The sequence below is a fragment of the Schistocerca cancellata genome, chromosome 4 (assembly GCF_023864275.1).
Source record: "Schistocerca cancellata isolate TAMUIC-IGC-003103 chromosome 4, iqSchCanc2.1, whole genome shotgun sequence".
Taxonomy (NCBI): domain Eukaryota; kingdom Metazoa; phylum Arthropoda; class Insecta; order Orthoptera; family Acrididae; genus Schistocerca; species Schistocerca cancellata.
In genome coordinates this window covers 672,239,368-672,255,956 of record NC_064629.1, presented here as the reverse complement: position 1 = coordinate 672,255,956, position 16,589 = coordinate 672,239,368, and the positions used below count along the sequence as shown (strand labels likewise).

The following is a 16,589-nucleotide window of genomic DNA, read 5'->3' as shown; positions in this document are numbered from 1 at the left end:
TTGTTATAACTGAACCAGTTTTCAATATTGATCAGTGTCTCTGTTGTAGACTTCTGAAACATTTCCATTTCTTTCCCACTCCCTAGTACAGTTGTATCATCAGCAAACTGGATGGTGTTCTCACAGAATTTGTTTAGGCCATTCACATGTAACAGAAATAGAAAAGGTCCCAGAACTGAACCTTGCAGCACTCCATATTTAATGGCTTTACAATTTGAATAGTGTTGATTCTTTTTTCTGAAACTTTTTTGTTGCACTTTGACCACTTGTTTTCGACTGCTTAGGTATGATTTTATAAAGTTGTTAGATGTTCCTCTAATCCCCATGTTGACAAGCGTAGGTGTGGTCTATGATATTAAAAGCCTTAGAAAGCACTAGACATAGTCCACTAACATTTGTGCCATTATCTAGTGTCTGAAGCACTTCACTGAACAGTTACAAAATTGCTGTATCAGTTGGTCAGCCTTTCCTAAACTCATGTTGTGCTGTTGACAGTATTTTGTGCTCTTCCAGGAAATCTACTATTCTTTTTGAAAAATATTTTCTTTGATTTTTGAGAATACAGGTAGTAGAGCAATGGACCTGTAGTTAGGCACTTAATCATTTATACCTTTTTTTCAATAGTGGTTTGAGCTTAGCTGTTTGTAGGCATGATGGGAAGATTCCAGTTTGAAAGGAATGATTACAGAGATGAGCTAATGGTTCAACAATGAGATCTCCACATTTTTAATAAGACTGTTTAGCATGCCATCTATTCCTGGGGAATGGTACCTTTTTAAAGTTTTGATAACTGTGAAGACTTCTTTTTGAGTTGTTGAAGAGAGAAAGAGTGAAGTAGGATTTATGTTGGTTCTTACAGATCATACTGGACAGTTCTTATTGCGAGGTTTGATGTCATAGACTAACTACTCACTTTTATTGCTGAAATAAATATTGAACACATTTTCTATTTCTTTAGGACCATTAATTTCTTTGTCATTACAATTAAATTTAATATTGGAATTCTGAGGAGAAACATTATCAGTTTTTTTGTTTCACTATATTCCATACAGCTTTCATTCTCTTTTTGGAGTTATTTATATACCAGTCATTTGCCATTACTTTAGCTTCTTTGATGACTTTTGTAAGTATCATTTTATATTTTTCGAAATATGTAAGGAATTAATTCGACTTGGAGATTTCATATAACCTTCGCTTCTCAGCACATGACTTTTTTATACCTGTTGTCAACCAGCAATTTTTTTCTGTTAAGCCTACCACACTTTCTTTTCTGGTTTTGAACTGGAAATGACATGTTAAAATACCGTGTGAAGATATCCATGAATATCTTGAACTTCTCATCTGTGTTTGTGTATCTGCGCACTTAAGTCCATGTTGGTTTGCAGCTTGTGATCTAATGGCTAGCATTGCTACCTCTGGATTACAAGGCCCTGGGTTCGATTCCCAGTCGGGTTGGGAATTTTCTCTGCCTGGGGACTGGGTGTTTGTGTTGTCCTTATCACTTCATCATCATTTGTGAATGAAGCGAGATTGGACTGTGCAAAGATTGGGACTTTGTATGGGCGCTGATAACCACACAGTTGAGTGTCCCACAAACCAAACACCATCAGCCCATCTCTCCTTCCTTAGTAAATTCCTGAAGTGTTCAATGTTTTGATGGCTGAAGGTTCTTCCTATTTTCATTGTTTCTGTTTGTGTAATTAAATTCAGCAATGAAGATATTTCTAGCTGTGTAGTCACAGCTTTCTTTGTTTATCAGTATTGTATCAGTAGTGGTGTAGGATACACATGTAACTCTAGTAAGGTAATTTGTAAGTGGGAGCAGGTTCTGTGAACAGCTATGTGGTTGAATGAATTCCATCATAACGCAAATGAGAATACGCATAAATTAGATGTTCATCCGGAAAACTCTTAGGTTGTAGAGACACTTTCAGTCGAAGTAAATGAGTCAAACAAAGCCAAACGTCCCACGTCATTAGCTAATAAATAAATGTTTTCGTCAGATATGATTTAGTTTCTTCTCATTTTACTTACTAAAATAAAAAGTGGTAGTGCGGCCCGCAGGGAAATCCCACTACCAAAAATCTGGACCGCCTGCCGAGAAGTTGGCCAGACGTGATCTACACAATTCAGCATAATGCGGAGGGGTGCTGTCGCAGCAGCGTGCACTTGGACTATAATGTGACGACAGTAGAGATACGTTGTGGATCTAAGAAGCTTGTGTTCAGTTTTACAGAGTCCCCCGATTTTTCACTCTGTTGGAAAATCTAGCACTCTGAATCTGTTCAGATGCAGACTGCGTATCTCTAGTATGAAGCCCAGCTTCATACATGACATCAAAGATGTTCACTTGCTCAGATGATACAGTACCCTGTTACCCACTCGGCGGAGATTTAAAGCTGTTGGTAGTGGTACGTGTATAATTTTGAAATGACAGCAGCTAAGGTTAGTGAGATTAAGATGAAAATATTGTAATTTGACTTGCCAACGTTCCTGTATGTGTTTGAATGCTGAAGATCTTCAGGACATCACAGTTTTTGTAAATTCTGGTTGTGACGGTGAAAATTTTAAAACTGTAGAGTATCCCGAAATTTCGGGTGTGCTTTTGTTATCTGTGTTTATACGTTTATAAAGAATCGGAATACCACATTTCAAGTACAAATGGAAGCAACCACGGAAGCATTATAGATTACGATTGACAGGCAAAACGTGAAGTGCTGAATCACGGGTGCAACACTGCCATACATATTAAGCCGATACGTCCGTCTGATAATGCTTAGTATTACGTCTCACGACAGCCTATTGTACGAATGTCTTATACAACCTAGTACATACTGTTCTGGGGAAATTCATGTCGTTACGTCTGAAGGATCGCTAAAGTGGGTTTCCCAAAGGAAAGCTCCTGTTTGTTAACGAGTTTTGTTCTTGGCCATTTTATGAAGTAGACAGCTGCAACTGTGTGTGCATGTATATAATTTTCAGGACCACTTTCTTTAATTGACGCCATGTCTAAAATTTCAAATCATTTTGACATGTTAGCGTAAAATCAAAATTTCACAGACGATACACAAACGTGCCTTTAACAAAACAAGAAAGATTTACGTAATACTGAAATGAAATTCGTTCAGTAGTTGACTGTATGCCGGCTGTGAATACGTAGTCATTTGGAACTTTATATCAGAAAAACTCAAAGAAAATCGCCGTTAGATGCTATTTACGAAATAGTCTCATTATTTCATCCTTCTGTTAAACATTTTTGTTTCTTTTCTTTTTTTTTTTTTTTTTTAGTACCCCTAGTGATTTTACTTGTAAAAAAGACATTGTAAAATTTAAAAAAATGTTACACTGTGTGTACTGTCTCTGTAATTGCTTATTTTATTAGGCATTGTACGTTTATAAGTTCAACTCAGTCTTCAGAGTTGCAGCTGAGTACTGAGGTACTTTCTTTGTGATGTGACCAAAGAGGTAGCTCCTTCTGAATGTTGCTGCTGTCTTGAATATTATACAATATGTTCAAGAAAGTGGCAACATTCATGGTTGTGTCCTTTGTGTTGACATGACAATAATGGTCCTTAAATATTAAACTGTGACATTGACTGATAAAATTAGCTATTGCAAGAACTGTAGATGAATAATTATTTTCATTTTATCTTGGTTTCTACTGTGAACAGATTTAAACTTCCCATTGAGAAAAAAATTGTGCGCATCACTTTAACCTTCTAGTCTTGCTGTCGTGAATAAGTCATTCTAATAGAACAAAAATGGAGTGTAACCCTGATCATACACAAAGTAACAGCCAATTCTTCTAATCTTCAGCCAGCCTTATCTTCATCATTATTGTTGTCTTGGTCTGTGCATTACAACAGTTTTTCTTACAGGCTTGCAGTTAATTAAATGATTTTTTCGTGTTGAGCTAGGGCATGTGCAGCAATTTTATTGCACGAATAGCTGGAAATTTAATTTTCCGTTTCACCCTTTACAGGATTAAGATATTGAATATTTGAAGGGATGTTTGTATAGTGTAGTTTTTAAATTCTTCTTGACAAACTCCGTAGGTGTCTCGAGGGTGCTGGGTAGATAAAATTGAGTGGAATCTGTCAAGAGACAAATTGGTTTTGTTCTACAGGAACAAAGAAGTAGAACAATGTATACATCCCTCCTGCATCTGTCTGCTGAAAGGGCAATAGTAATTTATTGTAACTCCAGTAACGCCAGAATTTTTAATCGTGTTTGTGGTAATAAAGTGCTATTGTCCATGAGAGATACCAGCCTTCGTGTATCACATTATTCATTTAGCGTATCTTCTTTCATAAAAGGACTGATGTTTCACATCTTGTTAAACATAGTTCAGTAACATGTTGTAGGCATTTGTTACGGGAACATAGAATCATCATATACAAATATATTTGGTTAATGGTTAGTACCCACTTGAATCTTCATTGCCACAATTAATAAAAATAAACAGCTTCATATAGCTTATCTATGTTATTCCCTGCTGTTGTAATTTTGAGAGGCATTTGACCCACTGATTAGTTTGATATTGTTAATTTTGTAACATTTCCTCTCCAGGGGAAGGATATTGTTATTTACTCAAGTTACAACTTTTGATCAGAAAGGACAAACATGACAGAAAAATAAACATCAGTTTGGTGTTGGATGATGGTTTTCTTTAAACTCCTGTTTTTGTTGTATATTAACATAAATTTGGTGAAAAATATAGCTACAGCCTAGTGGCACAGGTGACACAGTGTTGTTTAGTGGTCATCCCTCCCTCCCTCCCTCCCTCTGCTGCCCAACACACCCAAAAATGATTTGGGGTGGGGGGTGGGGGGGGGGGTGGGGGCTGTTAATGCCTTAAATGCTGCCCATGTTGCTCTCAGTGAACTTAGACTTGGGTTAGATAAGTAAACTGGAATGCATGCTGATGGAACTTCCGGACTTAAATTCGTTAAATGTGGTGTGTCTTAAGGATCAGTGCTTGTCCCACTACTTGCCATTTTATGTGAAAGTAGGTAGATATGCTGTCATGTATACTGATGCCACTTCATTTGTTATTTGTAGTATTTCAACAGACAACTTACAAATGTAAGCTATTCTAAATATGAAAACTATGTAGAAACCATTACTTCATTGAAAATAATCTTTTTATAAATGCTAACAAAACCATCATATGCAAGCATGCAAGCTAAACACCAACTTGAACAATGTTACTATCAAGTTTACAGGCTTGGATCTAAAAAGGACTGGAAGTTATAGATTCCTGGTTGCGATGGTGGATAAGTACTGGACATGGGAGAATCGCATAAGTAGCATCTGTTGTGAAATGATTTCAGGCATATTTCTGATAACAGTGATGACAATAAATACACACACTACTAACAGTGTACTATGATCTAGTCCATTCACAACTATCATATGGTATCCTGGTCTGGGGAAATGCTGGATATGTGCACATACAAGGATTACTGCAACCACAAAAGAAAGAAGTATAGCAAAATTATCTCCTAGATATTCTTGAAAATATAAATTCGGGCAACTAAAACTATTAAGAGTATTATAAGTATACATGCACAGTGGGCAGCACAAAAGTGTCTAGTATAATATTTATATTTATAAGGCTGATGTTGAATAGACCCTTGTTAACAAAAAGAACTGCCGATCACAGAAAAACTGGAAACTGTGATTTTGATGTACCAGTCAGTTGCTGACACATTTCTGCTCATGCGCATCTTCCACATGCTCTGTCTTGAGTACTTCCCTGTGTCATGTTAGAGTGGGTGAGTGAGAGGAGCAGATGTGTTTAGTGACCAGTGGAAAACACCACACACTGTTGGTCACAATAAAATGGGTGTTCATTGTCAAGTGTTATGCGAAGGACAATTTGTTAAAGTGTGTATGAAAATTTTTGCAATAAAATTTGAGAGTGGAAGTGTTTTGACAAGACTTACCAGTAAAATGGCACAAAACGGGCTCTGTAGTGAGTAAAAACTATGGGACCTTCATCTGTACCCTTACAAATGTACTGTCGTGCACGAATTAAAAGTGTCTAGCTGAAATTTTATATTTGAGTCCTGCCAGTAATATCTGAATGAAGGGAATCGGGACTTTTGGTTCCTCAGTGTTTCATTTCTTGAAATGAGGCCTGGTTTATCGTGTCAGGGTATGTAAACTCGGAACATGCATCAGAAAATCCCCATCAGTACTTTGAAGAGCTGTTGCATAATCTCAGGCTTAGTGCAGTTCTCTTACCAAATTTAATGCTGACCAGTATGGCCAGAAATGTAAACCACATGTAAATCAACTTGCAGAAGACAAACGACAGATAGTACGGATATTTTCAGCAAGATGAAGCAATAGCACAAACTGCCTTGACGACCTTGTTAAAAGTGCACAAGGTGTTTGGTGAGGAGAGGACAATCGGCAGAGGCACTGCAACCAGCTGGACACACAGATTGCCTGAGCTCTCTGCATATGATGATCATCTCTGGGGCAAATTGAAGGGTATGGACTGTATTGTACTCAAATAATTCTTACACGCTAAAAGAGCTATAGTAGAACATTGAAAACTCTATTGCTCAGGCAGAACTTTTATACGTCTCACAGTATAGTAAATTGAGTACAATGCTGCATCGATGTCAACGAAGGCCATTTCCAGCAATCTTCTGTGATGTTCCTTAACAAAGATCAGTCCCGTGTCAGTCTTCTTGTAAATATATATTGGACCAGTTTTATTTGCTGACTATGTATGTGAAACAATTGCTTACGTAAAAATTAACCATGCTGTATTGTTGAACAAGTGAGCCATGGTTATAACACAAAAAGTAAAAATGATTATAACATTGAAGGAAATCGGCTCAAATTAACTGAAAATAGCCTGTAATTACAGGATGTTTTCTATACAACAGTTTGTTAAATTATATAGAGATGATAGAAGATACAGGTATTTTCAACAGTAAATTAAAATGTTACTTGGTTACAATTTGTCCGTACAGTGTTGCAAAATATTTTAAATGTAAAAATTGAAGTAGGACGTTTGTAAGCAATTATTTTAAGAGGTGTGCCATGCGTTTTAGGTCCATGAAACAGGCTAAAAAAAAAAAAAAATCTGTGTATAAATGTGCTTTTAGGTGCTTATGTTAAGAGAATCATTCATTTCATTGGTAAATTCATGTAACAGTGTAGGAACTTTTAAAATTCATGTAAATGTGTGTCCAATGCTGTTGCATAGAATAAACCATTAGCAATTTACTGAATGATATGTATATTTTGCAAGAGGAGTTTTGAATTGTTATCCATATTGGTGTCATTGTTCTAGTTTCCTATCTCTACACCTAAACCTTACTCTTGCACAGAAAATATCAAATTATGTAGTAGTAAAAGTAAATTATAGGTGGTGGTGAATGTGGATAATAAATGTTTCAAGAACAGATTGAAATCATTTCTGCCTTATGAGACAGTGGTAGTAACAATGATCACCAATGTACAAAAGAGAAACTAAAATAAAGATAACTAGAAAGAGGTATACGTTTAGTATACTAGATAAAGAGGCAGTAGTGACATAGGTCAAGTAGAGACTTGACAAACATTTAACTCTGGACAAGAGCATGTAGAGGAATTCTGGCTGAAGTTTGGAGGAATAATTGACTAAGAACTGCTCATGATGGATCTCTTCATGGTATAAAGTCAAAATTTGACATTTTGATCTTCATGTGCAATAATCACCATACACTCCAAAATTACAATTTCAAGCATAATTATTGCCCTAGTCATAAAGTAAATTTCAGGCTTCCAATGCAAAGATTAAAACCTTATGTCCATACACCACTATATAAAGGCCTAAATATTTCAGGTAAACTAAAAGTCAGGAATATATTTAACTTGAAGCTCATGTCTTGGAAATGACTGCTGCACAACCTTTTAGTAGATGTGTGCTACTGTTCCATAGCATGAATTATTTAGAACAGTTTGAACAAAAATACATTTCTATGTTCATTTTTTAAATGTTTTGTTTGTTGTATACAATAAAGCTTGAAAAAAATTACTTCTTTGTTTTATTGTATTAATAATTTGCTCCTATATAACAAATATAAATGTAAATAGTGTGGTAGTAATTTATATAAACTAATTACAAAGTTTTCATTATTTTTTAAAAAATCTATTTAGTCTTTCGTATAATAATGGCATAAGATGAAAAATCTTGATGTGTGTCTTGTGTAACAACTAAGATGATTTTATCATTGTACCTTGTCAGGTAGATTACATTTACTGCAAAGAAACTTCTAAAGGAACAGCAAGTACTGCATAATAGATGTAAAACAAAGTATAGGAGTATAGACAGACAGATGTTAAATGACCAATTTTGGGGTTTAAAATGCATAGCAGAATATTATAGAAGGATCTCACACAAAATCGAAAATGGTTGCCATATGTAAAGGCTTTCAGTTGCACCAAAGTTAGTTTGAAGACTTGTTTAACTTACACATGAACTGAAACTGATGGTATCTTTAGAAAGAAGACTCAAAGAGTACTGTGCCATTTTGATTCCCACACCACTGCAGTGATAAGTAATTTAAATACTAGGGTCAGTAGCAATGAGCAACAGCTGAAATTGCTAAAATTGAACAAAGCCTCAGGCCCCATTGGAATCACTATCAGATTCTATGTAGGATTTGTGGGGCTGGCGTAGTAAATGAGTCTTTCAGTTCAGAATATGTGGTTCCAGTCATTCCTGATAATTATGTGTTAAGGAGATAGATAGATAGAGAGAGAGAGCGCTCCCACACTTCAGATAATGCTAAATTTTTAGTGAAACAGTTATCACACTCAAAACATATTAAAATAAGCATTCATTGTGGTAGTATACTAGAACCAATCCTATTTTTAATATATGGTGTGTCATTGACTATCCAGACAGTACAGGATATGTCATGGAGAAAAAATTCTCTTTGTGATGATAGCAACATTATTCATTCCTTCACAGTAGGAAATGGTTTCAAAATATACTTAATAGTCTTGTAGGGGCGTTTCATGACAAGCTACAAGTATTAAGAGCTAAGTTAATTTTCTAGGATGAGTGTTAATTTATTTTTCTGACACTTAAGACTTGATGTTATTGATCTTGACCAATAGTAAGTAATAAAGGAAAACAGTTGTTACAAGTAAAATATTTTAGGTTTACGTACCATTTGAGTACTAATTTCTTATCTATCCTCTGCCATGTTGAGTCTTATTGATTTTTTTTTTTTACAGTCTGGGTGACTCCTTTTGTACAAAATTTTTTTAATGCCCTACTACTATCAGTTCTTCTGACTCCATAGCAATTAGGTGGAGAATGTACCAGCTGTGCTTCATAGGAAGCAGGAAACTGTCCCACCACCACATAGCCAAATGCAGGTAACTAGGGCATGTAACTGGTATGCACACACTAGCATTAGAAAGCAGATGACAGAACAATGGTGTGCTGCCTGTATCCCAGGTGTATGCCTGGTCTAAGAGCTTATAATGGCAAGCATACCCTACCAGATGCTCTTGTCAATGCCTCAGTCTTAATAAGTGAGGTTTCCCATGCTGCTGCAGATATACTGTCAGCTATGGTCAGCACCTGATACCTGTTGCATAGGCTTAAGGGGCCAGCCATACAATGCTACTCGCATTCACCTTATGCCTGGAGATTCACGATCCCTCTTCTATTTGTCTTTTATGTGTGTCCATCCAGTTGGCACATTGGAAGTAACATCGGGGATCCCTCGCAATGCCAGAGCCATCAGATGTAAGGCAGCATTCATTGCATGTGTCCCTATTGCTGCAGCAGCTCAAGACAGTGCCTTAAGCCTGTTGACGGGCAACTAATATAACTTCCTTCTTTTTCCAGACAACATCCAGTTTCCATGTCTCTGTGCACAACAAGCACAGTTCCTATCCATTTTCCACTACGTACAACTGAATCACAAAGTGAACAGAGCAATTGTATCTGATCCACTAAATTCAGTGAAGCTACTACATGAGAGTTCATTCTCAAAAATTGGTGCTGCAGCTAACCCAAAACTACACTTTAGAAGTATTAAGGACAAGGAATGAAAACAAGAATGGGCCATGGCCTCTTGTAGACAAGGATAACACTATGTTCTTTTTGTGAAAGCAAAAATTAAATCAATGAATAAGCACAAACACTGAGCATTACTGCTCCATATACTGTCAAACATTCAAAGAATTATTATTTAATCTGTGAGAATTTAACAAAGTGTTACAGGTCACCAAAGACTTTGTTGATTTAGAATAGTGCTATAATAATTTAAAAAAAAAAGTTCAGAAGTGATTCAATCAATATGCTCACACTTGTTTTCTGTATTCAATAACAACATTGTGGATTCGTCATTTTTAAAAGGGAGTACAAAATTTCATAGTCAGAGTTGGTTGTTGGGAGCAGTCTGCTCGCCTCCCCCTTCTCTAACCTCCCAATTTTCTTCCCACTGTGTTCTAGCTAGTCATTGCTGTGAATTAAAAGACGAAAACTGTAGTACTGCAGTATCCTAACGAAACAGCTGGGAGTTTTTTTTTTCCACTTAACAATTGCTGTAAATTTGGGGAGGGGATTGTGCTCACTGTGTTGAGAAGCTGTGAGAGCTATACTTGGAGAACTTGGTTAAATAATATCTGACTTCAGATTTCACAAACCCAAAGCTCATGAGCAGTGACTAGGCCAGCACTACCAATCCTCTGCAATTATAAACTCTGTGTTTGCTTCAGCAAGCAGTATTTGGTGGGAGAGTGCAATGCTGTCTTCAGCAATAAGTGGTATATTGAGTTAACAGCTCAAATTGCAGAGGAGGAGATGACAACCCCAGTCTCACAATACTGTGCAATTTGTGCTATTGGAATACCAGTTACAGTGGTTGGCATTAGTCCCCCTGTTGCTGCACTTATTGTCTTGTATATAATTGAGAGTTCTCATGTTCTTCAATGAGCATTGTGACCATAACATTGTCCTTTCTATTTTCCTATGTTTGAGTAGCCTTTGCTGTGACTAATTTTGCGATATTGATTGCCCAGTGCCACATCCTCTTCTCAAAAGGACAGCTACTATCCAGGTAGCCTTTGACATGTGATGCTTGTGGGAAGAACCTCAAATTGGACTGAGTGGCATCAGGGCAGATGATTCACAATGAAATGGATCAAACTCACCCATACCGGTGGCTGTGCCAACAAGGCCAGATAGAAAACAATATTTGAATGCAAAGGCTTACGACCCCATGTCATTTCCGTCTTTTGCCACACCATGGGATGAGAGTCAGACAGGCGACATTAGGAGTGGACAGTTTGTCCAATTCTTGGTGTGCTTCAGAACTGAAAGAATATTTCGCAACAACAAAGCCACTGTTTTTCATTGAATTTATTAAGTACCATTTCGGAGAAGTTGCTGCAATACAGATGATGAGAAATCTATCTTTGTTGATCAAAACTTTGAGTGCTAACCAATCACGTCAATATAAATGGTCTAGTAAAATACATTGGAAGCTCTTTAAGGTTGTTCACAGATGATGCATTTGTCTATAAGAAGGTAGCAATGCCAGAAGACAGTAATGCTTTGCAGAAAGACTTAGACAGGGCTGATGAGTGCAGGGATGGCCATTGACCCAGAACATAAATAAATGTAACATACTGAATGTACACAGGAAACAAAATCCACTACCACACAATAATTTTTTTTTCCTTTTTTTTTTTCAGGATAAATTTTCAGTCATAAGTTGTCGAAACCGATAAAACATAATAAAATTTATTTGCAACTGATACTGAAAATTTATCCTGAAAAGTTACTGATAATTACAGCCATGAATAAAATAATAAAACTAAATTATTGATGACAAATTGCTGGATACAGTAACCACATTAAAATATCTAGGAGTATCTATCTGTAGCAACCTTAAGTGGAATGAGCACATAGAAGAAATAGGAAAAGCAGATGCCAGAGTAAGATTCAGAGGAAGAATCTTAAGGAAATGTAATTCATTCACTAAAGAAGTGGCTCACAAGGCACTTGTTCGATTGGTTCATGAGTATTGTTCATCAATGTGGGACCTTTACCAGATAGGACTGATAGAAGAGAGAGAAAAGAGCCAACAAAGAGTGGCACATTTTGTCATGGGATCTTCTGCTTGACACAAGAGTATTACAGAGATGATCAAAAAAGAGGCAGTGTGCATCACTAAGCAGCTCACAATTGAAATTTCAAGAGGATTTTCTGGAAAGAATCAGACAACATATTACCTCCTCCCACATATGTCTCATGAAGTGATCATTACAAGAAAATTTGACAAATTAGAGATAAGATACAGGCTTATTGGCAATCATTCTTTCCACACACCTTTTGTGAATAGAACACGGGAGGGGGGGGATCAGTTAGTGGTACCAGAAGTACCTTCTGCCATACACAGGCAGGTGGTTTGTGGAGTAATGAGTAGATGTAGGCACAGGCACTTCAGACCTGTGACAAGCTCAGAGATTTACCAGTTACCATCTCTCCTCATAACAAATTCAACAGGATTCAAGGTGTCGTTTTCCATCGGGACCTAATGCTACAAACAGATGAAGAACTGCCTAGAGTCCATTTTGTTCATCACATCCGGAGAGGACCTAAGGATAAGGGGGACAGTGAAGTGTTCACCCTGGTCTTTGATGGAAATGTTTTACCTGGGAAAGTTAAAGTGACAGTTTATAGAGGGCTTCAGTGCCAAAAGCAAGGAAACATATCATCCCACTGTACTAATGAGGCTACTGGCAGGACAATACACAAGGGCAGCCCTTGCGAACAACCTCCTATATATGTAGACTGCCCAGAACACCACCCCCTCATTTGCCGACATGTTCAGATTTCGAGAGGGAGAAGAAAATGCAGGAATATAAAGCACTTGACTGGCTGTTTTATCAAGGTGCTAATAAAAAGTTTGAATGACTCCACCCAATCGATATGATGTCAAACCTTGCAAACATTGTATCAAAACTAACACTTAGCCTGATAAGGTCTCAAACTCCTGACTCTCTAGCCACAAATTAGTGCCTGTTTTTCTGTCAAGGGAAGGGGCACTAGCTCTATCGACCCCCACACTCACAGCACCAGTGGTAACCACCCCACCCCATTGGTGCAGCTGGAGTTTTCGCATCCTCTTCTGGCATCAACAGGGAAGAGGGTAACTGCCAACGTGTTCCCCTCTAAGGACAAAGCAGACGAGCAGTCTCCCACTACCCACTGACTGACACAGCCACAGACTGTGGGTCATAGAAAAGAACGGTCCTTCTCTGTCCCAGAAGTCAAGACAGGAAAATCCTCACAGGTACAGGAAGGTTAAATCTAATTCTAATGCTTCAGTCAATCTGGCCCCATCACCCTTGAGGTTGAGCCTGTGAATACTGATGAAGAATTGCACATACCAATGGGGTATAACTCTGCAGCAAAGTAGTTCATATTCCCATTTCTCCTGCACTGCTTTTTCAGACCACAACCTGATGTTTTTTCAATGGAACTGTAACAGTTACCATAGCCACCTGGCAGAATTCTGTAAATTAACTTACTCTGCAGTTGGCACCTCAGGAGAGACGGTTCTTAGAAACACAACACCCTACTACAAAAAATTTCAAGTCATCATCATCATCATCATCATTTAAGACTGATTATGCCTTTCAGCGTTCCAGGTTACACTACAAATTCCATTAATGCTGAGAGGGCATCTGGAGGAGTCTGCACGCTCATTCGATCTGACACTTTCAGTTAACAGGTGCCATTAACTACTGTGTTAGAAGCTGTAGCTGTTTATCTGCCTATCGGTTAGGGTAATGGTATGTAACATCTATCCATCCCCAGACAGGTCTATACCATATCATGAGATGGCAGAGATAGTGCGTGCACCAGCTGCCTACACCCTTCCTCCTACTAGGGGGACTTCAGTACCTACTATCCTCTGTGGGGCAGCCAAACCCTGTCTAGCAGGGACCAAGCAATAGAGAAATTAATTTCGGATCTCAAAAATTGGAAGTCTGTGTGCTTAACACTGGAGTTGCAATGCACTTCAGTACGGCCCATGGAAAAAGACTTGGCCATAGGTATTACAGTCAGCATTCGAACATCTCACTCTTAAAGCACTGGTTCATCCAGGATGACCTCTGTGACAGCAACCACTTTCATATTACTCTCTTTCTTGACTCATTGACCAATGGAGCATGCACCACTTTGGAAAGCCAACTGACAAGCTTTCACTTCCTAAGCAACTTCTGAAACCAGTCAAGGTTAGGATATCAAAGGAGAGGTACAAGGTGCTATTGACACAATAGTACAAGCTGCGTAAGAAATGATAACCTATTCTTTGGGCTCTTCCCATTAGACACCACTGCCATGGTGGCTGGAGCTATCAGAGAGCATTGCAGGTCACTTCGACAATACAAGCACTCTCCCTGCATGGAACATTTAATAGCATTCAAGAGATTCAAGCAAAGGCTTGGTTTTCAATAAAGAAGAGAGGTAAGAAGTGTTGGAAACAGTATGTATCATCTATGGGAGCACACACCCCACTGTCTTAAGTATGGACTAAACTCCCACCATCCACAGTTGTTCCTGGCATCTCCCTCAATGATGACATATGTACTGATCCCACGATTATTGCTGAATGTTTTGTGGCACAATCTGCTGAAGTGTCCACATCAGGTAACTACCATCCTAATTTCCTGACCCGGAAAGGCCTGGGGCAGCAAAACTTCTTATCTGTCCATGCAGAAGGCTTTGAATGGTGCAGTGTTCCATTCAGTGAATGGGGGTTTGGAACAGTTTGGAGCACTTTAGCAGCATTATTAAACAAGTGCATAAACACATTAGCAACAACAGCGTAAAACACATCCTCAGGTTTTGAAATTGTATTTAGTGGGAAGGGGACTTCCCTCCCAGTGATGGGAGAGTATTATTATTCCCACCCTGAAACCGGTAAAGACCTCCAATTCTGAGTAATTATTGATCAACCTCTCTAAAAATATACTGTGTAAATTATTAGAAAGAATGTTCAACCGACGAGTGTGTTGGTGCTTGGAAACCAGAAGACATATATCACAATTTCAGACTTGCTTTTGGGTATTCCGGTCCACCACAGACCAACTGGTTCATCAGGAATCTGCAGGGCACAATGCTTTCACGAATCAACAACACTTAATTGCTGTGTTGTTTGACCTACAGAAGGTGTACAATGGTATCACACCCTGTCTACACTGCATGAGTAGGGCTCCCGTTGCTGTTCACCGATTTTATACAGAACTTCCCATCCCTCTGGCAATTTGGAGTCCAGATAGGTTTAACTTTCTTCAACCAATATGTACAGGAAACTGGCATCGCTCAGGGATCAGTTCTGAGCATAATCTCTTTGCCATTGATATCAATGATATTGTGACTCCAGTGGGATACCTCACCATTACTGCGTGTGGACAACCTTTGCCTTTTAACAGTTCTCCATCATTGTGCACCACAGAGTACCAACTACAGGTCACCTTATAGAAAGTATGTAATTGGGCCCTTAATCATGGATATCAATCCCCTGTGAAAACTCACATCATGCGCTTTTGTTGGCACTGGACTGTGCGTTCCCACCTGGAACTTTACTTTGGCATTCGGGAGGGCAACAATTCAATCCAGCGTCTGGCCATCCTGATTTAGGTTTTCTGTGATTTCCATCAATCACTCCAGGCAAATGCCGGGATGGTTCCTCTGAAAGGGCACGGCCAACTTCCTTCGCCATCCTTCCCTAATCCGATGAGACCGATGACTTCGCTGTCTGGTCTCCTTCCCCAAACAACCAAACCCCCTGAATGCCAGCTCAAGGCAAATTACTTGAAGAAGCTTAATAACGCCAAATTTCACAGCACCAACTTCTGGAATATAGTCTGCACAGTTCTTCTGTGATTTTGTAAAGCTTTAATTTTTATCCCAGCTGGACTATAGATGTGTTGCCTAAGAGTCAGCAGCACCACCAGTACTGAGCTTGTTAGACCTGGTCAACTACAGTGGTGTGCAATAGGCAACTGGAGCCTTCCGGAAGAGTGCTGTAGACAGCCTCCTGGTGAACTACGCAGTCACAATCTGTCAGATGCCTACCCTTCCGTGTTACTTGATCATGTTTCACAACAAACTGTTCAAACTGTGTATCAATCGTACATAAATAGGTAGACCAGCTGGATACCTTTGGGAAATTTAGGCAAGGACTGCCGACTGCCCTCTCTTGTCTGTTTTCACATAGTTTCCTGTCAGCACCCCTGTTGTGTGCACCCATTCCTATAATTCAATTATGATTACAACTGTGACTCAAATTTTGAAATCCTGGGACATGTGATGGCCGGCTACTTCAACGCTCAACAAGCAGAGAACAGTCACAGGGAGCACCAGGGCATGGCGTACTTCTCTCCAGGACTGTTTTAAAGATGCCATCATACTGTGCCGGTAGCATATAGGCTACACCAGACTTACCCATGAGTTCCTTTCATGTGAGGAGGACTCCCCTCGATGCAGCTGTGGTAATCATCTCATGGTCACCCATATTGTCGCTGTGTGTGCCCCAATGGCT

At 38.7% G+C, this 16,589-nt stretch overlaps 1 protein-coding gene across 2 annotated transcripts in view; it reads left to right on the top strand.

The window, feature by feature from the left end:
- Positions 1-2,317: 2,317 nt before the first annotated feature.
- LOC126184563 (copper chaperone for superoxide dismutase) overlaps positions 2,318-16,589 on the top strand; it is a 113,645-nt gene continuing 99,373 nt past the window's right edge. Inside the window, exon 1 of one of the 2 annotated variants that reach the window (XM_049926991.1) lies at positions 2,318-2,445. In XM_049926991.1, the coding sequence (XP_049782948.1) occupies positions 2,431-2,445 (15 nt within the window). In that variant the 5' untranslated portion in view covers positions 2,318-2,430. Of the gene's footprint in view, positions 2,446-9,275; positions 9,394-16,589 lie in introns of those variants that run through there. The other variant, XM_049926992.1, reaches the window with a different exon arrangement.